Source organism: Calonectris borealis, chromosome 1 (assembly GCF_964195595.1).
Source record: "Calonectris borealis chromosome 1, bCalBor7.hap1.2, whole genome shotgun sequence".
Taxonomy (NCBI): domain Eukaryota; kingdom Metazoa; phylum Chordata; class Aves; order Procellariiformes; family Procellariidae; genus Calonectris; species Calonectris borealis.
Genome location: NC_134312.1, coordinates 117,369,578 through 117,397,560, shown reverse-complemented (window position 1 = coordinate 117,397,560; position 27,983 = coordinate 117,369,578). Strand labels below are relative to the sequence as shown.

The 27,983-nt window shown below is 39.0% G+C and overlaps 2 protein-coding genes across 17 annotated transcripts in view; one reads left to right on the top strand and one right to left on the bottom strand.

Annotated features, from left to right (window-relative positions):
- Nucleotides 1–3,407, bottom strand: part of ITSN1 (intersectin 1) — a 145,064-nt gene extending 141,657 nt beyond the window's left edge. For 4 of the 6 annotated variants that reach the window (XM_075171948.1, XM_075171919.1, XM_075171941.1 and 1 more), the window contains exon 1: nt 3,263–3,407. The gene's annotated coding sequence lies outside the window, so the exon portion shown is untranslated. The remainder of the gene's footprint in view (nt 1–3,262) is intronic. The other 2 variants (XM_075171968.1, XM_075171988.1) reach the window with 2 other exon arrangements.
- Nucleotides 3,408–3,469: 62 nt separating this feature from the next.
- Nucleotides 3,470–27,606, top strand: CRYZL1 (crystallin zeta like 1). 11 transcript variants are annotated; one of them, XM_075172079.1, is made up of 15 exons: nt 3,470–3,692; nt 4,807–5,014; nt 5,254–5,367; nt 8,292–8,369; nt 8,900–8,972; nt 9,622–9,666; nt 13,836–13,904; nt 15,926–16,041; nt 16,868–16,979; nt 20,813–20,836; nt 21,980–22,078; nt 23,085–23,206; nt 23,681–23,786; nt 25,435–25,480; nt 26,174–27,606. In XM_075172079.1, exons 3-15 carry the CDS (start codon nt 5,302–5,304, stop codon nt 26,271–26,273), a joined length of 1,056 nt encoding a protein of 351 aa, XP_075028180.1. In that variant the 5' UTR covers nt 3,470–3,692; nt 4,807–5,014; nt 5,254–5,301; the 3' UTR covers nt 26,274–27,606. The 11 variants fall into 11 exon arrangements, with proteins under 11 accessions (XP_075028180.1, XP_075028164.1, XP_075028161.1 ...); XM_075172063.1 differs by having other exon boundaries at nt 4,807–4,888; nt 5,296–5,367; nt 15,926–16,059; nt 26,174–27,605; XM_075172060.1 differs by having other exon boundaries at nt 4,807–4,888; nt 15,926–16,059; nt 26,174–27,605.
- The last annotated feature ends 377 nt before the right edge of the window (nt 27,607–27,983 follow it).

Below are 27,983 nucleotides of genomic sequence, written 5' to 3'. Positions count from 1 at the left end.
AGGTAGACAAATTCCAGTTTCAATTGTAGAAAAGCATTTAAGATCAGTAATTAGAAACTAATCTCTCCTATATAAATGGTGCATGGTCTATCAAGAACTTGACCACCTCTACCCCTTCCACACAGAGCTATCTAGACAGATTCATTCTAGACAGGTGGATTAACCAGACATCTACATGCAAACTCCAAAACTGTACAATTTTTGTTTTGTTGTATGAAGGATTGGCAAATACAGTTATGAATACTGCAATCTGCAAATATCAAGACATACCTACAATAACAATGCCATCCCAAAATAATCAGTGGAATCTACTATTCTTTTTTAAATTTAGAAAGTGTACTCTTAAAAAGAGGGTAACTACTTTTGCCATATATCATACAGAAATTTTAGTACCTCACAGTAAGGTTTTATGTGCACAAGTAATTTATCATTAGATCTCAGACTGGACCAAATTTCTAACTGTCTACCACACCACCCAATTTCATGCTATGCAAGTAAAAACAAAACCAACTCACTGTGTTGGGGGCATTTCAAGTTCAGCAGCTGTATTAAATACAATAGCAACGAGCACTCAAAGTTTCTAGCAGACAACAGGAGCAGAAACAATCTTTGGTTTATTTTTATAGTAAAAAAAAAAATATTAAAAATCTGATCTCTTCGGTTCCATGCAGGTTTACCTCTGAGCCACCCCCACTTGAAATGTGTACTACAAACAAATCTTTCTGTTTATGATTTATTCTACTCTATTACTAAAGACAGCATAAACAAATGTTCATAGTTGATAACTCTCCATGGTGATCTTCTCCCCATTCCTCAAGCCATTGCTGACATTTTCCTTAACTTTTTTATTTTTCTTTTTATTCTACAAACGGAACTCTTATATTCCTATTTTCCCTGGTGTTATCCTACTAAAAACTAAAATTACAATTTATGATTACAGTACAAAGATAAGACCAGAAAAAGCTATTCAACATCATAATTTAGAATTATTTAATTGCTAGATTCACATTCTTTCCTGAATCCAAAGCTATCCTAATTGCATAATTAGAGGTATTAAGAAAAGGGCATGCAGACTTTCCACCAAATAGCTAACAGCAGCAAGAGACAGAATAGGCACTGCAGGTCATTGGTTTATTTTGAGATACCAATTCTTATTTTACTGTATCTAAGTAGTTATTCCACTGAACCAGGACATAAAGGAAAATTATCAAAAAAACACAGCTACTCTGAAAAGGATCTCATCTGGAACGAAAGACAGTAGGATATTATAGAGGGAACACTAGAACTGAGAGAATTAAGTGTGGTTTGTGAAGCAGCAAGTGCAAAGAGCAGCCCGCTCAGCTCAAATGAAGTTTGAGCCTAATACACTGGAGAAACTGTTCAGAAACAGTTCATCTGTACGAAACATGACCCCTGTAAAGCTGCCAAAATCAGTGACAGCATACAAGTACTAATCACGCAAGCTAAAATGGCTCAAGCTGCTTTGACCTTAGACGCACGCCTAAACATAGACAGCTGCATATCCTAAATTATAAGTTAACAAAAAGAATGCAGCTGTTTTCTTTACCTGTATTTCTATACGCAATCAGTACACCTCCCCATCATCCACAAGCAAACACATCCTCCCAGTCCTGTACTTGGAAATCTCAATACAGCCGACATGCAAGACTCCTCTTTCCATACCTCACCCCCTCAAGCAGGGCTCTGGAGATGCACTGTGAGCGTTTTAAAACGGAAAGAAGAATTCAGTAATCAATTCACTAAAAAGTATAATGTATAAAAACATCACCTGGTGATACTCATCGAGGGAAGTTACTGGTGACTAGAACAAAAAGGTGAAAGAAAGAAAGGTTGTCTAACACAGTGTGGAATAACACTGCACAGTCTAACACTCTGAAGAGTCATCAATACCTAAATACACAGTTTGGCTTTTTGATTTAGGAAAAAATGCATGCAGTTAGAGGCTGACTTCAAATATGTTGTTAAGATACATAGCTATTACCTTAAATATATATTGCCATACAAGCTCTAAACAAAAAGCATACCTTAGAACTGGAAGGTGGGATGAGGCAGAGGAAAACAGAGTGTTTCTTGCTTTAATGAGTACCACACTATCACATCTGGATATTTTACTAACAAGAATTATTTACTAAAATACTCTCTTACTTCAATGATCTATGGAAGTGTTTTCCCTATCATGACATCCATGCCCCACAGAACGGTAGAGTTCACAGAAAATATTGTTTTCTAAAAGAAAAAACAGACTTCTTTCAAAATAAAGCAGCAGCTGAATCAGAACAAAAGAAGTCCACTGGAAATATTATCCACAAAGTTGTCTGCTAATCCGAGGCAAACAGAAATGAAGGGACAAAAAACCGACCATGTACCGGTTTCCTTTTCCTGACGCCCTGACAACATTCCCTCGTTCAATTGGTCGTGTGCCCTTTTCAAGCCGTAAGGGATGGCATTCCTCCTTCACTTCGCACCAGGGCGGACCGTATGCGTCGAAGGGGCAGGGAGCAAAGAGGACGGAGGCAGCAGGAATAATCGTTATTCAACGCGGTAAAGGGAAACCCGCTACCCGCAGAACCCACCCCTTGCATTCCACGTCCGAGATCCCCCGGAGGACACGGGTGGCCGGGACACGGCTCCCTCCGGGAGCGATGGCTGTCTCGTGACGGCGAGGGCTGTCTATCACCGAGCCAGCGCACAGGAACCGGGGCGCTCCCCCCGCCGCATCGCCCCGCTTTCCTCTACTCACAAAACCGTAGTGCGAACACGGCACCCGCGAAACCCACGCCGGTGAGGTACCAATAAAAATTAAACGAATAGTAAAAAAAAGCCAGCCGGAGGAAGGCAAGCAGCGGCGCCCGCCCCAGCGCGCAGTAGCCGGGCGCCGGACCCGCACAGGGAGCGCATCCCGCGGGCGCCCACCTCACGGCTCCGCGCCCCCCCCACCCCCCCGCGGCCGCCCACACACCGGCGACGACCACGGCACTGAGAGACATAAGGAGAAGCAGGGCGCCTCGCTCCGTGCCGGGCTCCCGGCGCCTGTCAGCGGGCCCGGGCACCGGGACACGCCCGGCCGCCGGTACCGTGCGGAGGCGGGCGGCGTCAGAAGCAGCGCGGGGCAGAGGCGCCGCTGCCCCCCCGCGGGTGCGCGCCGGGCGCCGCTGGCTGGGGTGAACTGTCGCCCCTCCCAGGGAGGGTCGTCGTCGTCCCCCCCACCCCCTTCCCGTCCCCTCCCGCCGCCGGGCAGTACCTCATATCTGCGCGGGCCGGGGGGCCCTACTCACACCCATGGCGACGGCGGGGGGGATGGAGGAGCCGGAACGGCGTCCGCCACCGCCTCCGCCAGACGCACCATCCCCTCCCGCTGCCTCCTCAGCCACCGTCTGGCGGGCGGCGGGGGGAGGAGCCCTGGCTCGCGCTCGCCCTCACAGCCGCCGTACTGACGCGCGGCCGCGGCCTCCCTCCCGCCCCCCGCGCGACGGGCAGGCGAGTGCCGCCAATCAGAGGCCGAGAGCGCCGCAGGGACCCGGCCTACTCCGGCCAATCCCGGCTCCGCCAGGCCCGCTCTCGCGCCAAGGGGGTCAGCGCGTAGGGAGCGGAGCCGGGGGGAGGGGGCGGCCGGGCTCCCTCCTCACCTCCAGCGGGACGCGCCTGCGGGGCGGGTGGCCCCTTTATTTTACGTAAGGGTAATTCAAGCCGGTGTCTCTTGCTTTCCCCCCCGCCTCCCCCCAGCGGTGTCCCGGCTGCCGGCTGCGCTCTCGGGAGGTCACGCAGGGCAGCCGCCGGCAGCTGCGCCCCGGACGCTGTAGTCCGCCGGGCGGCGCCGCGCAGCCTGCTGGGCTGCGTAGTCCTCGGGGGCTGCTGGGGGGGGGGGGGGGGGGGGGCGCCTGCTCCCACCTCCCCTCTTGTAAGAGAGCGACAGCCGCCCTAGCCAATCCCGCCTCCGCTTCTATGCCGAGCGGCGGCCGCCGTGGCCAATGACGAGCTCACGTGGGGCCTCTGGACGTCGGGGCTGGGAGCGGGGCGTGGGGGTGGTGCCCGCACTCGCCGGAGGGCGCCGAGGTGGGAGCGCGGCGGAAGTAACGGTTTGTCATGGCAACCGCCGGTCGCGGGGCGACGGCGCTTCCCGGGGGCCGCCGGTGCATCGTCTCGGCTCCCGGGGGGCTCTTCCCGCCGGGGGCCCCGTGGCGAAGGAGACTGGGTGCCTCGGGCGAGCTTGGAGCCCCCCGGTTTGGCGTTGTCTCCGCGCAGGTTTCCTCCGCGCCTGGCCCTCGGCGGGCGCTGAGGAGCTACTGCGGCTCCGCGGGTGTCACAGTGTGGAGGCAGAGGCGGGTGCCGGCGAGGGGTTGGTCTCTTCCCTCCCGCGCCGAGCTGCTTGCCGGTGTGGTAAAGCACCGGAATAATAGCAGTGGCGTGGCCGGTGGCACTAACGGCTGAAGGGGCGGGGCGCTCCGAAGCGGGCGCAGCTTGGCAGCTGCCCTTAGGGAACGCGTGGGTGCTGGGGCCGCAGCGCGTCGAGAGCCTTGCGAAGTGGCCCGGCACCGCCGAGCTCGGGGCTCCCTGCGGGGCTGGTCGGGGTTGTGCCGGGTCCCGGCTGCTGCGCTGCTCTGCCCTTCTGAAAGGCGAGGTGCCTCAGGGCGGCCCGTTCAACCTCGGGCGGCCCCTGAAGTGTTAGTGCTCGCTGCCAGGAGCAACATAATGGCTGCATGGTTTTCTGCCTCTCTGCTCTGTGCTTTTCTTTTTCCTGTTAACTTAGAGAGACCTCTTTCTTTATTTATTTTTTTTCTCCAAAAGGTTTTTGTTTGTAGAGGACAACATATGCCAAGTTGGGAGAGGAGACCAAAAACCCAAGTTGTGATTTTCCGTGAAGTCGTATGTAAGGTTCCTTGTATTCCTGCACTGGTTATATTGCCCTTTGTGCTGCCTTTGTCTGAGCTAGTCAAATTGTGTGCCTTCCAGCCTGGGTGGCAAACACCCATCTACAGCATTGGACCACCAATCGGTAAATCCTGTATATCATTCATTGCCTTTTGCTGTACATCCTCAGTCCCTGGTATTTGCTATATTATGGTCAAAAATACTGATGTAACTTATTGCAGGTAACACCATATCTTGCCTTATCTGTTGATCTGGTTTAGAACTTACATATTGGAAGGACTCATAGGCCCTGTGTTGCTTGCAAACAATCGCTATTCTGCTTATAAAGTAACGTAAAGCTTTAATTACTTGTTTGCTCTTCAGATACTGGATGTATTACAGTTTGGTTGCTGTGTCTTTTTTCAGATCACTATGAAGGCCTTGTATTGTCAGCAGAATTCACCTGGAGAGGAAATGACATTTGTCTTCCAGGAAAGAGTGAGTTCCGATCATAATAGCCGTATTAATCATTGAGTGGAAGAAGAGAGTGTGGCTGAATGCCACAAGGGAATTGAAACACCTAACTCTTCTGTAGACTTAAAAAGAACTGGTGTAATCTTTGCACATACAGGCAGGTAAATGAAAGTAGGGGAGGTGTATTTTACCATCATCATGCAGCACTTGGCAAGACCAGTGCTAAATTTCTCTGTGCAGTTTTGGTGTCCGTATTTTAAAAACAAGTTTTGCAGGCGTAAAAAATGAACCCTGGCTTCATATGGACTCATATCTGGATGGATTTTCTGGTCACTGTAGAAATACAGCTTGAGAAATTTATCGTGTTTGGAATGTTCCTACTGTTACTGTCTTTCCTCTTGTGAGTTCTTTGCTCTTAGTGAAGACTGAGATCACAGTGCAGCCTTTTTCTCAGAGGCACTGATAATTCTCCTTTGTCTAGCTACCTATTTTCCCACAACTTAAAGGAACAACAAGAAGACAAATATTTTTCTGTCAAATTTACCCGAAACTATTGTGCTAAAGAGTCTTTGTCAGTTTGATGCAAACATTAATTGGATAAGTGCGTACACATGAGCTTGTGGCATAAGGCTAGAAAAGGATGTCAGTGAGTGTGTATCGATGCAGTATGGGTGTCTGAACAGTAGAAAAATGGATACATGGTTTTGAGGATGTGAACCTGTGTTCTTAAATCTCTTATAGGTACAAAATAAATTACTATAGATACCTGTGTATACCTGTGTAATATAGATACCTAAATATACCTGTGTATATTACCTGTGTAATATAGATACCTAAATATACCTTTGAGCCATGTATCAAAATGAAGCTATGTAGTACTGGTGAGAATCTTGCTTGAGAAGCTGCAAAGTCCCAGTAGCAAAGCACATCTAATGAACTGCCTGAAGAGAAGGATGCAAAGAGATGGGTGATTTTGATACAGCCAAGGTGGATATTCATGGAGCAGTCTTAGATCTACTTAAACCGATTGTGAAATTGTGCTTTTGCTGAAAAGGTTTGTTCACCTTTCAGCGGCACATTTTTGTTCTCTTCCTTGTAATGGTTTTAGGAGTCATGCAGCTATAAGGTGAGATGGATCAGCTTACTTATCCAGGTGAAAACTAGTAATTTGTTACAAGTTAGTTCACATTATTGTGATGGCTCCATGATTGCTAGCTCAAACACAAAGGAGGGGATGGGAATATGTAGATGCTGGCAACAGGTGAGCTAGACAGCTCTGGTACAGTCTTAGGTAAGCTAAAGCAGATCTTGAAACTGCGCTCCTGTGGATAGACTTTGTCTGCTTGCTTGCCTATTTAAATCTCTTCAGACAGGAACAGATTCTGCAGGTGTCTGTGTAATGACCAGCACTATGGAATCCTCATCTTAAATAGAAATAAATATTGAAAAAGTGAGGAAAAGGAAAGCTAGTTGGCTGAGGAGACCTTAATAGAACAGTCGTGGATAACAAAAAGTCAGTAGCTTGGATGAAGAATTTCCATAGCGAACCTCCTTATATGGTGCTTGATCAATTCCTAATAATGACACGTTTAAATTATGAAGGCAGGAACCAGTTAACAGCATAAACATTTCATTGTCTCTTTTTGTTCTTAAGACTTGTATTCTTTTATAAAGACAAGCAGGTTTATTTTGTGCATTGTATAGCAGTACTTAGGTTCATTGAGCAATGCATACCAAAAGGATAGTTCCAAAAGACAATATAATCTTAAATTTACGTAAATTACATAAGTCCCTTAGATTCTAACTTCTTTTTTTTTTTTTTTTTTAAATGCGGAATTCGTACAGTTCAACAGTTTAATGGCTTTTCTGTTTTGTGGAACAAAGAGTGAGAACCCACTTTGGTTTAAGGAGCAGGAGGTCAGTCTGACTGGCAAAATGCCTTGCAATTTTAAAGGAACAGCATGTGTTTAACTCAGCTGGGGTGAGAAAAAGTTCAGCTCAATATTCCTTGGACAGAGGTTACTGTTCATGTTGCTAAGCCTAGGAGAAAAGCAACAGCTGTTTCTTGGGAAGAGTTTAAAAAAAAATCAAAGGAAGTTAAACACTTAAAAATATATCTTAACTTCAGAAGTAGAAACAAAGCGCTCTCATGACTTTATGATAAGTGTTTCACTTTCAATTCCAACAGACATCCATCTAAACTGCAGACTACAGTATAACATGGAAAGATCTGATTTTGCCTCCAGTACCTGAGGTAGCTCTTCAACAGCTGTGTGGAGTCAGCAGTCCAGAACTCAACTTAGCTAATTAAGTACTTTAGAGTAGCAGTACTCAACTACTTAGAATCATTTCGCATATCAATCCCAAAACCAAAAGTTGAAATAGTAAGGGGAGACTTCATTAGTAGAACACTTTAGTATGTGAGGTGCCCATCATTTGTGGGACTTATAAGAATTGTTGTTATTTCTTTGACACTATCTGGACTACTTGAATATTTACCTCAGTATGTCAGTACAGTATGTCAGACATTCATGTCAAAATTCTCTTAAAGTTCTCCATCACTCTTGCAGTATAGTTTTAATATTAAAGATCTGCTTCCTTCTATTTGTTAGGTAGACAGTAGGGAGGTAATTACTTACTAAAATTGTTTTAGATAAGGGTGTGATATTTAACTTGCAAAAAAAAAAGGCAGAAAAATAATGTCAGTGTCTGTTGAGGTTTAGTAAGGTCTAGCGGTCAGTTTGTAATAGTAATATACATGTACTCAAAATATTGTTGTAAATCCATTGTGATATCAGTTCCCTTTTCATTGAAAGAAATTTCTTGTTCTCACTACAAAACAATCTAAAACGAAGACTCTGTGGAAAAGTGCTTTCAAGAGCTTGAGAGGATCCTACTAGCACATTCATGTTGCATTGTATAATGTAACGTCTATAAATTTGTCCTAGGAAAACCTTCCTCCTACAAGAGACAATGATGTGAAAGTACAAGTTAGAGCCTGTGCACTGAGCTGGATAGATACAAAGGTATTTGCTTATTTTTTTTATAAAAGCTAGAGGTGTTTACAGCTTCCGTTGAAGATCTAAGCCAGGGCCTTAACTGGTAATTGGCACAATTCCATTTACGCCATCTGAGGATATGGCTTCACTGCTGAGAAAGAGGGCACAGGATTGATGTGGTATTCTTGCATATCTCTTCAAATAAAAAGCACCTGTAATTTGGTTCCTAATTTATGGAAAAAGATCAGTTGTCATTTGTGAGTTCTCTTACAGTAAATCCCTTTTATCATCCTCTGCATACTGACTTTAAGTCACAGTTTGGCTTGCCTGTTAAGAACTCTGTTTTTATTTTTTTTAATATGCTTCTAAATTTAAATATAGAAAGCCAGTGCAAAGTTTTTAATATTAAATGAGGAATTGTTTGTACTTTTTTCCCCCAGGTAACGTTTTGGTAATGGCCCAACTTTCTTACTGTGAATATCAAACACTGTAAGATGATAATAAATATGCAAATTTTGAGCCTTAGTAAGAATGTTGTAACCATTACTTTCATTTAGCTTCTGTCAGAAATTAAACTGGAGAAGGAGCTTCTACCTGTTGGTCGAGAAATTTCTGGAGTTGTATTGGAAGGTAAGTTAGTATAATTGTCTTGTGAGGGTATGGAGCAAGAATTAAGGTCTGGTAATCCAGAACAAATAAATACCGTTTGCATGGTACACCTTTAATAGTAGGGAGTATTTGCTTTTTTAATGAGGCTTCCCCTAAGTCAGTAATGATACTGAAATGAAAGTACAAAAAGAAACTGAATTGTAATTTCTGCATATCTGTTCAGAGTTTAAAAAAGAAATATTGCACGACAGTTTTCTGAATAAATTATACTGAGATCTTAAGATATTACCTGCACATGCTATAACAATCTTCAATTTCTTTGTAAAAATCATTTGTTGGAATAGTGAAGACAAAATAACATTCAGGAATTTCGGCAGTGTTTCACTGATATATCCACCTTTGATGCGTAGTTTAAAGCCTAGATCGTTCAAACACATATACGTGTGTGTACTTGCATGTTACTGTTTGTACATGGGGTGCCAAAGTTTAGTGAATTAAGCATTTGGTTTTGGTATGTGCATATTTAATAGAAAAACAAAATTTCCCTAGCAGGTTATATTTTCAGTTTTGTGAGCTAGTGATAAACAGTGCTCTGAATTGCATGTTCAATTTCAGCTCTAAACATTTATCTTCATCCTTTCTTTCTTCCTTTTCATATATTCTTCATGAGTTGGAAGAAAGGTGACCTTTTTTCAGCCAGATGATGAAGTGGTGGGTAAGTTAATGCTTGTTTGCCTTATCAACTAACACAATTAGTAATCTTTTTATAAAGAATGGCTGAGGTTATAATAATTGCTAAAGCTACAATTAGACATTTATTTTCAAAGATTCAATTAGTGTCACATGAGTAATTGTGACACTTATAAATGAGAATTGTATTCTAAAAGTGTTCTCTTAAGGAAGTTTTTTGGTTATAAGAATGGAAGTTCAGGTCCCCAGCTAATGTAATCTGTCATAGTCCTACTGCATTCACTGAATCTTTAAGAATATACATCTGGATCCAATTAGCTATGTGGAGTGAGTATTCTAAAGGCAACCATCTGAATACATACACAATTATTTGCATTTATAACACCATCCTTAAGGTAATTAATATGTATCTTTTGATTTCTGTGCATGTAACAAAGTCTAGGCTATATTTCCTGCCTTCTTGAGGATAATATAAAAATATACTCTTAACTGCTAGTGATGACTCTCTTGTTCAAGCGTACTGAAGGCTATTCAGTTTCTTCCAGATCATTCAATTCCCGTTTGAGTACAGAAATCACGAGTGGTCCTAACTTAAACATGCAACTAGGTTCACCAATTCTACTGGATTTTCTGAGCTGCCAAAAGCAGTACACGTAGTCAGGTCTTTTGCTAAATACAAGGCCATATTTAAAAAGAAACACTGATTCAAGCTGCTCGTTTTCCAGAATCTTCATTTTTACAGCACGTTAGAGTTCTTGAAAGTGGACTTGTATCCCCCCCTAACTTAACCACAGGGAGTCCATGCTTTATGATCCTGCTATGACATTATTGTCAAAGAAACCATCAGAAAGGCAAGTGGTAATCGCTGTACTTTTTTTCTTTGTTGTTTAAAACAGACTTCCAGGTCAAAAATCACCTGGAAGGTGTTTGGGGTTTTTCTTTTCCTGGTAAAACTTTGGCAGACCTTTCATATCATTAGCTTAAATCTAATGGAATAAGATATGTGATTATTATTATTTATTCGCCACAGAAGGTATAATTCTTACAGCTGGGAATTAATATTCCATTCTGTGGGGTACAGAAGTGGCTTTGCTTTGTTCAATAAAGTAGAACAGTTATGGCCAGGCATTTTCTGGTCTTGCATATGAATTAACTTTGAACTATGAATAGTATCATTATTGTGAACAGTATTGCTCATTTGGTTAAATATCTTACTGACATATGCTGCATCTGTTGAATATTTCAAAATGGTATTTGTGTTTCAATCACCTTCTGTTGTAGCCGAAGGAATACAGTTTCAGTAAGTAGTTAGGAAAAAAAAACCCTCTGAAAATACATCAGTGAACCTGAGAGGTCTAAGTGATGTTCTAAGTGGCTGTAGGAGCGTTGGGTTTTTTTGTGAATTAGGACTGGATTCCATTCTTGTTAATTCAAATATACAATAACTACTTTGAATCAGCTGAGCTACTTCAGTGTAAATCTGACATTAAGGGAATGGAATCTGTACTTGGGTCAGAAAGAAGCAGATTCATTTTGCCTGAGACTTCTTTTGTCTGCATTTTTTGTTCTTGAATACTGAATGTTTGCGAATGCAGGTACGGAAAAGTTAGAATTACATGTATGGAAGCAGGAAGATGAAGAAAACAGCATTAAATATTTTTAGCCCTAAAAGAAAGAAAACTCACTTCTTTAAATACTGAAATCTCATAGCATTCCCTTTCAAACAGCTGTTCAACCTTATGCATCCGATATAGATGCTATAAAGACAAAAGATAGGAATGAAATATTTCTGTTATGGTAAATCTTTCCTAACAAGCATACTTCCCAGTTACTCTTGCTGTGAGTTTATACATAGTTAATGAATGAGCAGATTTAAAAGAAAATGAGCTATTGCCAGATGGTTTGGTTACCTGTGTGTTTAATAACATCAAACTGTCCCGAAATATACAATTGTTAGAAAAATATTTCTACTTGAAAAGTCTGTCCTTCTATTGAAGAGTATAGTCCTGGTATATACTCCTTACTGAGTTTAACTGTAATCATACGGTAACACGGTCCTTATTTATGAATCTACTCTTTTTCATGTAAGAATAGTACTATGCTCACTGGAAGTACTTGGTGTGTTAAATCATTCATGTCTTCCTAAAATAATACCAAGAATTGTTTCTTGCTTTTAAAGTTTTTCTGATCCTTCTTTAATCTTCCAGAGGAGACTTCTTTGTCTATATAATGTATTCTCTAATACATAATTGTTTGTTTGGTCAAGAAAAGTATAGTAGTAAAACCTCAAACCAGCCAAAAATCTCTTGTTTTGAGATACATTCTTGACTTTCTTTCAAGGTTACAGTCAATTTTATTTCTTGCTCTCAGAATCTTTTAGCAATCAATTATGCCATGTTCCTCATTAAAATAAGTGCAGGGAAAAATATTCTGAGTGTTAAATTGGCCAGAAATACTTGGAGACATGAACCTAAATATAAATGTGCTTAGATTTACTGGTGTTTAGCCAGTTTGCGTGTCAGTTCTTCCATATGCCCTATTACTGAATACATAAATAATAAATGCACGAAAGCCCTATGCTATGTGGAGTATTTCTGACAAGTAATGTGAAAAATCTCATTTTGTACTTGTGTCAAATGCTTGATGTGTATAGCATATATAAAATAAAGATCTATACTTCATGTTGGAGCTTCTGTAAGCATTATGAGGTATACTAAGGGGCATGGTTCTTTCCCTCAGTACAAGGGTCATGTTTTTGTGAATGGTTTTAGAGACCCTGAAATCAATGTGAGTTGATGGCAATGTATAATTGCCTCCTTGGAGGCTGTCTTGAGTGTTAGGAGATAATGTAACTTGTTCCTGAACTTTTGCGTCTGTCGAGAAAAGGAATGTCTTCATGTATTATTCATTCTGTGTTTTGCTTTTTCTATAGTAAAATGTTAGAATGCAAACTGGTTTAGGTGCCAAGGCTATTTTAGTTTACTATAAGGATATTTTTCTTAACATTTGAAATATGATATTGTATTAATCATCAAAATCTGAATGATGCTGTGAGATAGAAGAGTATTTCTTAGGGACATTCTTTCATACATGTTTATATTTTGTATGCTAAATTAAAGGATTAGAGGATGACTTAAGTTATGAAAGTAAGACAGAATTGATAGTGATATTGTAAGAAAGTGTGTTCTGTTCTGAGATCCTTGCCCTTCTTGCATTATTTCCTAATTGCACAATAGCTGCTGTAGATAGCTACTTTAGACTTTTTATTATTCCATAGATAAACCCTTGAGAGATTTGCAGATGTATACAAGCACTGTAGGGTAACCATTTTTTAATGGTTAGACTGAAAGACTGGAAATAGCAGCCAAATTTGCTGAGATTTTAAGCCAAAGCCCTTGCTTTGGTCTAAATGGAGTATAAGATTTGGATGGGAGAGGGAAGAAAATATTGTTTTACCGAGGAAAGAGGGTACATATATTCAGAAGACTGATCGGATGCCAGAACCTACTGTTCATGCATCTCCTCCTTTGGTGGAGATGGAGGAAGAAAGCACTTTTATGACCAGGATGGATTTCTTTTTTTTTCTTCTGCCTGTTCTCTGTTTGCTTTCTCTGTCTTCCATGGGTGGTTTTTTCCCTTCAGTTCCTCTTCTCTACTCCAGCTTTTTAAAGCTTACACTCATGCATCCTTGCTTGTTCTTCCTGTGCTTCTTTCTGTCCCTTTTTTGCTGCCTTTGCTAACACACTTACAGGCATCAGGATGGAAGAGTAGAGGTATCTGTAGTGTGGCTTGGTCTGTGCCCATCTGCAATATGAAAGATTGATTTTCTTCTTTGTTAGCCATGGCCCAGAGTACAAACAGGAGCACTCATCAGAGTGAGAGCGGTGTGAAATGAGTTCAGACATGACCTGACAAAAATTAAGCATGCCAGTAGCAAAAAGCACTCGGTACCGTCCCCATTCTTTCTCTCCCCAACCCCAAAATGCTGTTTGGAGCACCTCTGGAACAATCTTGTGCACTATGCCCATAGAGATTACAGGCCGTTACCTTGCCAAATTTTCTTAACCTGTCATAAACCTGACAAGAGGGCAACTGAACCACAGACCAAGTGGGACTAACAGTTTCATTAGGAGCTTGTTTTGGTTATAACGTGCGCTTGTTTGAAATTAAAGGTCTATGTGCAATTTTTTTCAGGAATTTTGCCACTGGATTCTGAAGAGTCTGGTCTTTGTGAAGTTATTCTAGTTCATGAGCATTATTTGGGTACGTAGTTCATATATTTTGCTAATATTTACATTTACTGTATCTTTACAGTTTAGCTTTTCTAATAGGTAGCTAATTGACTTGGACCTTTGGGCAAACTTGTTTTGTATAGCAACATTCAGATATTCTGTCTACTCTACCTGTTCATAGAAGCTTTGAATACTATGTACTCTCAAGGGTTTTTTCTTTTGCTGTTATCGTTTAATGGGTTAATATTTTGCCTAAACCACACAAGCTGACTCTTCTTTTCTTTTTTTTTTCCTTTTAACTTCCCTTTTTGTTGCTTCATTGTCTTTCTACTTTTTCCTCACCCCATCTGTCACAAAATTAAATGAGGAGAAATTTGCTTTTTTCCTCACTTTGACTCAATCCAGAAACATCACTTGTGACTGGACTAACAGATGGGATAAAATTAGCAGACTAGAAGCTGGAATAAGGAATTTTCAGGGAATGAGGATTGGGGAAAACCTAATATTGAAACATTCTTTTCAATTATTGCGAGTTTTCAGTTTCGCCTTTCTGGGCATAGAGTGCTTTAATGTGTAGAATACTAAATTTGGGAATATATGAGCTTCTCCCAACAGCTTGTTGTGTTACTTTGAGCAAGCTATGCTTTTGCTCAGATTAGTTTGTATTGTGTTTCTGTGACTGTCCATGAATTCAACCTGTGTAGTTATGAGATGACTCCTTTAAATTTGTTTATACCAAAACCGAAACCCTACTTTTATTGCATAAAATACGGTAAAATATCCTCTCCATGTTTTTTAATATATATGAGAGGTAAACAAGTATTTTTTATGTTGACTTGTTTGAAGATGAAATCTTCCTGACTAGCTATGGCAGTTTTTGCAAAATAAGTCACGGACTCATGGAGATGAAAAAATAAAATTTATTCTTTGTAACACTTAAAAGTACAAATCAAGCAAAATGAAATCTAGAGGTCTGTGCTGGCTCATCACTGTTTACATTAGCTATAGGTAGAAAATATTTCTGACTTTGTATTACCTTCAGTAGCTTACTTTTTGCTACTATGAACTGTCACACAAAGTGATGATGCTGGTGATGATCCCTAGAATTCTTTTCCGGCACACTTATAAATGATCCCAGGTGATCGCATGGCTTATGTTGTTTCATAGCTTCTCCCATTCAGGCTACACTGTTAATTCTTATGCTTAAAGGGACAGACCAAACTTTTCCAGTCTTTTTCCCTTCTAGTGTGCCTCAGAGGGATTGCGCTTACGTAGTTCAGTTCTGTGCTAGACTATCAGCTGGGCTATGATGATTTTCTAGCTTAGTATCAAGGTCCCTGCAAAATCATGCAAATTGCTTACATTAAAAATGGTGTTTGAACTTGTGATTTCTAGTTAACAGAGTACTTCGTTAACGTTACCTCCCCAGGCTTTTAAGTGTGTGGATAGAATGGGAAAACTCTTAAGCGTCTTGTAGGTAGAGACAACAGAAAACAGAGATGACAAATAATGTTATCTTGTCCTTTATCTCTCTTAAAATGTTTTATAACCTCCAGAAGCTGTTTATACCAATGGATTATGAAGTAGAAGATTCTAACCTATAGAGAAAGAGGATTAGGAACTCATGGGTTGGAACTCACATTGTATGTTCTCTGTGTCAGAATTATCTTCGTGAAAAGGAGAAGAGACCTCCTCAGATCATTTCTGTCAGGAGGTTATGGTAGCAAGTGGGCCTTTTTCCTTTCTCCTGTTTAAATACTGTATTTGTATTTGAACTTGCTCACAAGAGTGCTGCAGAAGCAAACTGATTATTCTTGGAATAACAGGTGCCTTTTCCACTTGGACTCCATGTAGCTGACCTAACACTGCCACAACATTGGAATATTGCCTTTGTGAATAATTACACTTGCAGATGGTTTGACTTATATAATTTTTTTTCATGTTTTAGAAGTTTATGAAGTCCGAAAAATAATTCTGATGTGAAATGTCAGGGACTTGCTGCTTTTTTTTTTCCCATCTGTTTTTGTTTGTTTGTTTTTTCCCCAAAATTAGTTCGTAAACCAGAAAAAGTTTGTTGGGTTGAAGCAGCGGGGACTGTTCGTGATGGTGTCCGAGCATACACAGCTTTACACTACCTTTCCCAAGTCTCTCCTGGAAAAACTGTCCTTGTAATGGATGGAGCAAGTGTAGGTAACAACTGTGCAATGATAGCAATTTTGGAACAGAAAGATTACCACTGCCATAAATAACTGTCTTATCACCAGAACAATTGGATTTCTTACAACATACTGAACCTACCAAGCCTTGTATTTTACTCCTGGCAGTGCCCTTAACTTAATGGATTAATAGGAAAAGCCCTCCCACATAAGATACTGAGCCAAGAATACAGTCCTTTACTTGTTGTGTGGGTAGTGAAGAGGTAATTCTTTTCTGGCGTTTTACATTGACATAGTTTTACCCTAAGCCCTCAGGTGTAACTGGAGGGAAGTGCCTTAATTTTTTATTCCTTTCCCACCACTGCTTTTTAACTTCTCTTAGATATAAATAATTTCATTTGCATTACTGCAATCTTTATTGCTAATGAAGATGTGGAGCTTGCCTCAGCCAAGATTCGTTAATGTAAATGTGGCTGGGGCTTTTTCCTTGGTAGCACTTCTTCCTTCAACAAGCAAGCAAGCCCAAAGCTACAAGTTGCAATTGCAGTTATGGTACTTGTGTTACTTAAAGTAGAATCTGAGCTATTTTGTTGAAGAGGATAACCAGTTAACTCCTAAAAGTTTGTTCAGAGCTTCCCAGTCGATGAAAATACTTTTTTGACCTCACTTGGAACAGAAGCAGATCTGTGAATATTCAAATTCTTGGTTCAGATATGTTTTATTGAAGGAGTAAGTTCATTTCTGGGTACTCTCCTGAACGTCCTTTGCAATATAATCTTTCTTAAACTGCATCAAATTGTTGCTGTAAATAAATTCATCTACCTTTTTTCTTCTGCAGCCATTCGGTACAATAGCTATTCAGTTAGCACAACACAGAGGAGCTAAAGTAATCTCTACTGCATACAGTCTTGAAGATAAGCAGTACCTGGAGAGGCTTAGACCTCCTGTGGGTAAGTTAGATTCTTCAGTGCTAAAGTTTATGCTGAAGAATGTCTCAAAAAATATTTTTTTTTCTTTCAGTCTAAGGACTTATTTCAGTAGCTGAAAACTGAAATACAAGTTTATAAATCGTCTAATTAAATAGTTTTAAAATTTATTCTGTACTCCATAGGCATTTAACTTATATTTTAGGTGTATTTAATGGCATTGTTATTCTTCATTTAAGTTGTGATGACTGTCTCTCAGTATTTTCCATCTCATGCAATAGTGCTTGAGCGCTGGCTTTTGGCCTAATTACTCAAGAAGTCTTTTCATTTTATAAAATTGTTACTTGTGAACAAGAAGAAAGCATTACTAACTCACTAGTATCACAGTATGTAATCTAGGTACCTCAGCCAGAGCTCAGATGTAATCATATACCTGAGATACAGTATTCATCAGACTCAAATTACTTCTAATAGTATTTTATCAAGCTGTGTGGCAGCTCTCTTTCAAGTACTGTCATAACTGTAGCTGGATGCTCAAAGGCTCTGCATTTTCCTATTTTCCAAATGAGCTTTGCATTAGACGTAATACTTGCATTCATCTATGACTTTTTCTATTTCTTCTCTTTGATACTTAAGTTTTGGGGGGGGTTTCCCTCAAAATAACAGTGCTATTTGGACCGTGGGAAAAGATTCTATGTAAAAGCTACTAGCATCTTTCCTGATGAAACTTTTTCTTATTTCAGAGCTGCAGAGTGAAGGAAGGTAGAATATTTATTTATTCAGACAGTTTTGAAATGGCATTGCAAAGTGCAGTTTGATTGCAGTCCATGAACTTTGCTGTACAGTGAACAAAGGGTTAAAACTAATATCTGATACTTCCTCCTCGAAATGCAAAGACTGCCCCAGTATAATCACTAAGTTTATTTTTCAGTGTATGATTTTTGTTGTCATTCAAAGAAGTCTAAGTAAGAGTAGCTGTGTCTCTTGTAAGAATATCTTTGTGGGGAAAGCGTTGTGTAGTGAGTTATTGTGTCTACATATATTACAGTCACATCAATCAACATATATGTGGGTTAAGATGAGATCTGATTAAAAAGATAATGTCAAGGTTAACTGTCCCTGACTCCTTTCTCCTTTGTTGTTTTGCATAGTAATATTGTTAGCAATCTTGGCTTGCCAAATGGCAAATTAGAGCAGTTTTCAAATCTCCTCTCTTGTTCTTAGTGACTCGCTAAAATCAGGCATCGCTGATATGCAGGTGCACATAGTATTGTCCTTGTGTTCTCCCTGCTGGCTCAAGAATAGTAAGCTAGCAGAGGGATGAAATAAGCCAGAGAGCTGCTCTTTAGACACAGAGAGAACAGAGTTCTTGTCAATTTTAATTCCTTTCTGGCTCCTGAGAACAGAACTGGCAGTGGAAGCACAGAGACAACACAGTGTGCACGTGCATTCTGGGGCTGCACGTTCACACACATCTGCAGTGTTGGGGAGTGATTCACTGGCAGCCTACCAAGTGAGTATTTAGCTCTTCCAGTAGTGGCTTTGGAGTGCTGATAATGCAGCAGGAAGTGGAGTGCTGTGCAGAGGTTATTACACAAGAGCGGGGAGAAAGACGTTTTTGCTGTCTGACCTTAATGATCTTCAACAGGGAACTGCAAAGTTTTGTGTTGGGAACGCAATCAGTTCTTCTAAGACCTGGCAGACTTATGTCTCTAGATTTTTATATTGCTGCTATTTTTTTGCAACTTCACAAAAAAGCTATTTTTTCCTTTTCTTGTTTCAGAAGTCTTTTTTACTGTAATAGTAGACATGACAGACATCAGAACATAAAACATTTCTGTGAATGCTGTTGATATGTAGAGGTTTGTTATGCCAGCTGTTACAGGGTAAAAAAAGTAAATACAAAATACCTAAAACTTCACTTTGTAGTATTTTATGGGTACATTTTGCTAATGATATTGAAAACTTTATTAGCTAAGAAAGGACTTTGCAATTAATTTTATTATAATGGTCCTGTCATATTCGTATGACTTTGGGTTGCTTAGCATATTTACTTTTGCTGGTTTTTTTAAGTTACATGAATGTTAATATAAAACAAATGCTCTAAGTAACCCAAGCATAGCTAGCTATATCTAAGCTGGCTTCTAATGCCTGTGGGTGGAGGCTTTTTCAGTTTTGTGCTTGTTTAGTGGGTTTTTTTGTTTAGTTTTTAGCAAGAGTCTGTCACTTTTCAATGAGCAGCAGTTTGTGTTATCAGCGTATAGCATAACTAGCTGCTTCATAAAATGGCTGAAATAACCATCTCTTGCAGTGAAAATGCCATCGCTTATATTGCTCATGTATGTGCTTGTTTTACAACAATAGGAGTTTAGTTTAGCAGTTTTGCAAATGTTTGTGGAACATAAACATTAGGGGAAAAAAATTTAATTGCAACTTCAGTTCTAATAAAGAGATATAACCTGGGTACAGCATTAAAAAGAGAAATAGTTTGAGCGTGAAAGCAAAAAGCCACTGTTTTTTCATTTTGGGGGGTTTTGTGTTGGGTTTGTGGTTTGGTTTTTTTTTTTTTTTTTAAATAAATATAATTCCAGTGCCTGAAGTAGAAGTTCCTGTTAATGTTTAAGGATTCATATTTAGACCAACAGGATGGGGTCTTTGCACGTCTTCAGTAATCTCTGGAGTAAATATAATAATAGTATGAAGGAGGGGATTATAATAAATTTTGAAATTTTAATACCCATGTTTCAGTCTAGAGACAGAATATTATATAATATAAATAATGTGATGAGTTTCTGTTGGAGAACAGAAGAAAAAAAATATATATACACACATGTATATATTTCTTCTGTTCCCTAGGTTACCCCCTTTTTTTGGTTTGGTTTGTTGTTTGGGGTTTTTTTCCTTTAAAACCAATATTGAGTTTTCAGTGGGTACGTTTCTGTTAAGAACTCATTAGTGATCTCATGGCTCTCTTGACCATGTTCAATAAACCAAGTAGCAGATCTTTTGTGTGACAGTTTTTAAACTCTGTAGCTGAACTTACTGGGTTAGAGTAAACTCCGGTAGCAAGTTGTGGAAATACTGATATTTCTACTTCTCACCAGCAGTGAAAGAAGAGGGAAACTGAAGCCTTTTTGCCAGTCAGAATAATGTTACTTTAGAAGTTGTGCAAGACACAGAAGAAGAAACTGAACTGATTTACAAATGTTCTGTGAGAAATTTTGCATAAATGACAAAGGATTATAGAGAATTACATTATAGTTTGTTGCTCAGCCTTTTCCACATTGGAGAGAAATTGTTACAGCATTTTGCTAGGAAGGAAATTGTTTTTATGAGTACTGTTTGAACTATTGTATTAAGTAGCAAAACTGGAAATTTTTGCTAATCAGAAATTAGAAAATAGACTGATTAAACTATTGCATTTCTTTTTGTCAGGCTTTGAGTCTATTAAGTCAGAATTATTCTCAAAAAGTGAAACTATTTGTAGAAACTTTATACCATGTCAAATTGCCATGTTAAGAAAAAACTTTTAACTTCTTGACTGAAGAAACTAATAAGAAAATGATATTACAGGGTTTTATTTGTATACGGAGAATGTGACTATCATTATTAAATTAATGTGACATCTTTATTAAATTATGACCATGTGTGTTCTCTTTAGGCAGATCATTTGACGTCAGTGAAAAAATTGAATGATTGACCTAAGAATTTGAATGCATCTTATTATTTGATTGGAAGGAAAAAAAAACCCAAACCCCAAAGCATTAACTGAGTATTTGTTAATATTTTTCTTAATGACCAGTTTCTTGCAATTTTTCTTCTCTCCTTCTTTCCCACCCCCTGTGATTAAATTCAAGAAGGTATACGGCAGCCTTTAGTGGGTAAGTACACATTGCAAATTTGAGTTTAATCCATTATGCTTTCGAAATGTGCCTCCAAATTTATCTGACATTATTTCAATTATCATTTTGCTGAGAAGTCTTTGGCCTGTTTAGTTTCTAAATGTTTGTTCTACCTCATAATTATGAAACAAAACTAAAAACTTTAGCTGCTACTTCTCTGCCCTAGTTATTCCTGACGCTGTGGTTTATCTCTATAACCATCTATAAATATGGTATCACAGATATATTAGAAGAAAATGTATTAGTGACTTCCAGTTCAGAAATATTTCAAGAGGACATGTAAATACTTCCATCTAAATACTTACTTAATGACCCAGAGAGCCATTTAGAGGTTAAAAACATCAAGCAGAAAGTAATATATTAATAAGTTTATCCATGCTGTGAGATAAGTAACGATGCTACTAGGCATTATTTTAAAGAAAAGATGGATATAGTATAATTAAAAGACGTGCTCGAATCAGAAGAAAAGTCAAGTCAGTGCCTCGTAAGTGACTGAATTTATTGTGTTTTTACATATTTACTTCTGACTTCCACTGGGAGACAGAGCTCCATGCCAGGGAGAATAGGTTTTTGTTTCCCACTATGATGTGGAAGCAAGAGAAGGGCTCTTGCAAGGGACTGGCAGGAAGTGGTGGGTTTTATGTAGAGTAAGGGAAGAAGGCTATGCTTGGAAATCTTTCCCAAAGCATTACTCCTATGGTTATTTGATAGATAAGTTGAAAGTTGGGAGACATGACATAAGGTGCCTCCTTATCTTTTGGCCACTCTCTTTTGCTTCAATGACATGGCTAGTCACTCCAGGACTTGGTATTTTTGAAGGCGCTTTTGGAAAAGAAGGATAGCAAAGAATGAACTTACAGAAGGATTTCTAATTCTTACAGTATCATACTTCATTCTTTTTGGCCTAAACAGACTTGTGAGTTTTACTTCTGCATTAAGCTAATACATATTTTTGGTGTTGATCTTGTACTGTATTGGGACATGAAAAAACTATTGGCTAGTTTTTTTGACTTAGCTGCAAACTTGCTTGTAATACTTTCAAAAACTAGAAATTTTCTGTTCTGCTCTGAATCTAAACTCTACATTTTTATTGTAATTGACCAAATGTACTGCTCTTTCTAGCTCGAGTGATAGATGTGTCAAATGGAAAGATAGATGTGGCAGAAAGCTGCTTGGAAGAAACAGGTGGCCTGGGAGTGGATATTGTTCTAGATGCTGGAGGTATGTAACTGATGAAAATCTGGTCTTCAGAGCACCATTAGTGTTTTTTTTATTATTATTTCCAAATAATATAAGTGGAGGCTGCATCACCTCAAACGATTACATTTAGCTGCTTGTTCCTATGCAATTTTAGGTATGTATCTTTACTCAATAGATCTCCTTAAGGAAGATCTCTTTAAGATCTCCTCATATCACCCTCTACTGGAAGCATCCAATACTGTTAGTCATCTGCTAAATCTGTCTGAAATTTTCCTCTATTTAAAAATGAAAACAGAAAAATGTGTTTAAAGAGTACAGCTGTGACATCAGTGTTTATGCTACCTTATTTTTAATACAAAAATTATGCCATAATTGCCAGTACTGTCAATCTGTATTCTAAAACAATTGTAATAGTTGAAAACTCTGAACTTACTATTTTTAGCTGAAATAATTGAAGAACTTCTTAGAGTTCCACTAAAATGTGTTAAAAGAAATATATATTGAATTTCCTAAATCTTCTACTTTCTCAGATATTCTCATGTGACTAACAGCATAATTTAATTGTAGTGCTGTTCCAGACAGGCATCTCTCATTGTGTGTATTCATATGCATATAGAATCATAGAATAGAATAATTCAGGTTGGAAAAGACCTTTAAGATCATCAAGTCCAACTGAAAACCTAACGCTCCAAGTCCACCACTAAACCATGTCCTTAAGCGCCATATCTACACGTCTCTTAAATACCTTTTAAATACCGCTTCCCTGGGCAGCCTGTTCCAGTCCTTGACAACCCTTTCGGTGAAGAAATTTTTCCCAATATCCAATCTAAACCTCCCATGGCGCAACCTGAGGCCATTTCCTCTTGTCAAATTGTATATTGCAACCTGTTTGTATCTGAAGACACAGGACTGTAAAGAATCTCAAAATATGTGGTTTTCAGTACAGGAAGAGATGGACATTTCATTCTGAACAGAATTTTCTTCTGAGCTCTAATGATTTTGTTCTTTTCTTCCCCCCCTCCCCCAGTGAAATTATATAGTGCTGAAGGTGAATCAACTTCAAAATCACAGTTGTTGCCTCATAAGCATGATATCATTACTCTTCTTGGTATTGGGGGACACTGGATAACAACAGAAAAAAATCTTCAGGTAAAAATACTGTGTCAGTAAGTTGGTTTGCAAAACAGTATATATATGGATGTGTCTGTGAGCTGCTGTCATGGCTGAATTGTTCCCCATTGTTAAATAACATCAGTTTTCACTTAAGAAAACTTTCACATCCAGAAAATGGGAAGCATACAGCATTAATAATTAATGTTTTTATTTTCCTTTGGGACAATTTTGGGGCTGTCTTCTCTAAGATGATAGTAAATTATGTTAGTAGCTTGGCTATACTGACAAATTTTAAAGGACCTATTTTGTTTGGCTCAGGGTATTAAATTGTTTGACAAGACAGAAAAGTATCATTTAAAGCTGTAAATATTACAAGTTTGCTAAGTTCTAAGAATGGGCAAGGGGTGGCTTTTTGTTTGGTTTTTTAACCATCAATATAAAATAACCATTTAACCTTTATTTTTTATAGGAAAATATAACTAAATAACATTTTTCTTCATTTTGTTTAAGCTGGATCCTCCAGATAGCCATTCCCTGTTTCTTAAAGGAGCCACTGTCTCCTTTCTGAATGATGAGATATGGAATTTGTCCAATATACAGCAAGGGAAGTATCTCTATATCCTTTTAATCACCATTTTCAATACTGACTGCTAATATGAGTGGACGGAAATTCAACCGAGAAATCAACTCATAGATTCTCTTCTACTCCGTCATGTAACCACAGGCTTAAAGGTCAGCACAGCTAAGCATACAGTGTAACTAAAATATAACATACTCATGTTTTAAGCTAGTCTCTGCATTCCCTCTAAATATATGTCTCTACATGCTTCATTAAAAGCAGCGCTGAAATAGAAAACACACATTCTGGAGAAAATGCAGTATTTTGGCTCAAGACAGAAGCAATTAATTGAAGATTTGATTCTATATGACATTCTTGAAAATTTTTTTGTTCTTTTGGGCAGTAGATGCATCATCTGTAAATCTTAATGTCATCAGTTTAACTGTAAAAGTTAAACTATTTTGGCTTCCTAACCTTTTCCTTATTTGCAATGTTATGTACATAAAGTTTATTGAGCAAAGATGTGGGTGTGGGAAGAGGAATGTCTCCTTCATTTGCATTACCTACGTTTGGTCTTAAGCAGCTGGACTCTGAGCTTTCTACTAGCAGGAGTTTTCAGTGGATGGCTTCAAGTAATGGACGGTTTGTCTGTTTATGGCTTTAAGGACCCTCCCTGTTCCATACTGCACTGCAGATTGAGATCTGCTGAATCACTTTTGCAGTTTAGCAGAACAGCAGAGGCAGGTGAGGGATTAAGTCATTATATTTGTGAAACGACTAACTACAGCAAGGAAGTCCTCCCCTCCTCCACTAAACTGCAAAGTAGATTAGGCAAGGTCAGGCACACGAAGGAAATATTTATGGGATGCAGGTTATCTTGAATTGTTTTATAGTTTGGTATTTTTGTTGAATGCTTACTGAGTAGTTATCCACATACAAAAAGTAAGCTGACTAAACAGGAAGATTTCTTCTGTCATCTCCTGGGATATCTTTAATAACAATAGCACGTTTTATCACAACAGGCTTTAAAAGTTGAAAGGAAAAATCTGCTGCTTTTTTTTTTTTTTTTTATATCTTGTGAAATTCTTGAGCATATGGCATTAATATCATCTGAAGAAATCGCAAGGTGATGGCTTTTTAAAATGGCTTGAGCTTCAAATATCAACCAGATTACTCTTAAAATGAAGGAAGGAACATTAATACAGCCTCATCTGTTGCATTGTCATGAATGTTAGTCATTAACTCAAAGATCCCTTACAGATGCACAGTGGTGCTCCAAGAATTTACAGACCCTGCTATGTTCCCAACTTTATTTTGATTTTTACCTCAGATGTTTGTATGAATAGTAGGGGTAGTTAACTGGTACCAAAATCTGTCATCTTCATTCCGCACAAAAAAATGCAATCGCTATTCTGATTGATTAATGTTGTAATAGTGCGGGCTGCATTTGTCAATCTTAACCCTTTTGCTTTATTTTTCAAAATTCCATTTTCCATATTTCATTTCTGCATACTATTTCAGGAAAGGAGGTTTCTGATGTATAAACAAGTGCATAAATCCAATCTAAAGATTGGAATTAAGGTTAATTTTCATTTTGCCTTGATCCTGCTGGTTTTGTGTCGATACAAGGGCTCTAGTCAGCAAATGGGATTATAGAAAAATTTATCTGTAGATACGCTGTTACCTTGACAGTCCTCTTAGATACCCATCTTAGAAGATACAATGGAGAAATTATCAAGTAGCATTTTCAGGTGAGAGATGTGATTTTTTTTTTTCATGATTTTTTTTTTTTTTAATTCAGGATTAGAAGTAGAAAATTCTTGCCAGCACTGTACTACAAACTTATATTGGGATGCTGAGGAAAAGATGCCTCACATAGTTTATATGGAGCAGTTTATGGTCTATTTCTGTTTGTAATATAGTGTGCTAAGCACAAGGAAACTCGGTAAATCCCACGATTATGCTGTATGTCAAAATTTAACAGAGGCAGCATATTCATTTCTTGGTGCAGGAAGAGCATATATCTGGCTGCTCATCAGTGTGTCTGACTGAGAAATGGTGATGGCTGTAAAAGACATTAGGTCTGTCTAATACTCTTCTGAGAAGAGTGAAAGCTTCACTAGATACGAAGACTCCCATAATGAGGTGGGAATCTCTTAATGCAGGATAACAGTATTGCTATTGAGCAAAAGCCTCACCACCACCACCTTCTTTTTTTTTTCCTTCTTCCCCGTAAGAAGGCTATCTTTTAATTAACTTCTGTTTCCTGTTTGCTTTAAGTCTCTTCCCTTCTTCTGTGAACCCAAGCAATGCTATAAAACTTTTATTTTGTTTAAGGAGTAAAGTTTACATAGTGAAAGTAAAGTCTATAGCAGTAGTCCTGCAATATTTCTGTTGATCTGAGCATGCTCACCAGACATTTCTGACATATTGTTCCATTTTAGGCCTCAGCTGGATGAACCGATCCCATTGTATGAAGCCAAAGTTTCTATGGAAATCGTTCAGAAGAATCAAGCAAGAAAAAGACAAGTCATCCAGTTCTGACACACAATTTCCTGATTTCTAAGCCTGTGGAAGATAAAGAAACATAATGTATTTGAGAAGTAAATTAGTGTACACTTTAAAATAATTCTGTAACCAGAATTTAAAGATCTTTTGTATCTCAGCACAAATGGTCTGTGAAGCTCCTGTTGACGTCAGGGGTTTTTTTGATCCAGTTGAGTAGAATGTTCCCATCAGCAACTTCTAAAGAGGTGGTCTTGACACACAAATCTTGTCTGCCCTGGCCCAATTACAAATGTCAGTAACAAACTCAGTTGCCGTTGTTTTTCAGCCATAAGAAATTAAAGGGGAAAAAAAAAAATCTCGTGTTTTTTATTAGTCCTCCCTTTCTCAGCCCCTACTGATAGTCACCTTTATATTACCTTTTGCTTTTGACTGCATTGAGACTGCGCACTCTCTGCGGTATGCTTAAGTCTTTAATCCACATTTTAAATTGTTATTTAATTGAAAGACAGGCAAAACCCTCAGAATTGGCAAGGATGCTAGAGGGGAAGGATATGGCACTGACAGTAAGAGTTCCCTCCCCAACTGATTTTCTTCATTTTAGCAACCAGGCAGTAAACCTAGTAAATCTAGAGTCCATAAGCTGATTGTGTCATTCAGATGTTAGAGGCACTTTATGTATCTTGTTACTGTAATGTTATCTTTGATATCTTTCCAGTAAGACCTTCCTATGCTGTGTACTTTCACTTCCCCTCTTTTAACGGCAGTCCTGTGCCTAGCACAGCTCAAATCTGTTTATCCAACACCCTCCATTACCATGAGCCATCTGCAAATCAGCAGTAGGGAAGGAACTGCTGTTTTTCTTTCTTCAAAGCATATGGCTTCCTCCTTGCTCTTATTTGAGAGCAAAAATATCTTTTCTGTTCAAGTGTGCTATTCATTTTCACTGTGTGGATGGCTCCAACAGTGGACACTAGCACTTTAAACCAGAGTAAGAAGTTGGAATATTTGAGTGGAAGTAGATTATCTAGAACCATGATTAATCTGTCTTCTATCATTCACCAGACTTGTAGTAGGTTCTTGATAAATGATGCAAGGGAAGCATATAAAAGCATGAGTAAATCTTATTTTACTACTAATGTGATGTAATGCAGCCTTGAAAATAAGTGATGCTTTTATGCACGTGTGTCTAGAGCATGTGAATCCTGTTAGTTTTGATGTTTATTCTGAAGTTTTGTACCCAACTGCTTATTTTTTCCTGATGTTGTTCATTTTAGCTTAAATGTTGTAAAATAAAGTAGATCAGAGGAAACAAAAGTTTAAAAAATGAGGTTTAATAAAACAGGAACAACCACTGAAAAAACTGCAGAAGAAAGATTTTATAGTATAGTTTTTATTTTACTAGCTCTTTTTTCAGTAGATATGTTGCTCCTAGCTACATACATAAATGCCTTTTGAACCCCACATCCAATAGACTAAGGCTAGCTGTTGCTGAAGTGGTCTTGGTCTCTCAGCTGGATCAGGTTATGAAGCAAATGTCTCTTTGTACTTTGGGCGTTAAGCTGCCTCTTGGTGCATTTAGATGGCTGAGATATCTCAGCATTTTCTAATGCTCTTTAATAATGCTAGGATTAGATTTACGTGTATTCGAACAAGAGGGTTTGTGAGTATTGTAAGTAATTGCCGCCTCTTTCGCACATCCCCCTGACAGAAGAAAGCAGAAAGTACTTCCGAGTGCGAGAGCAAGGC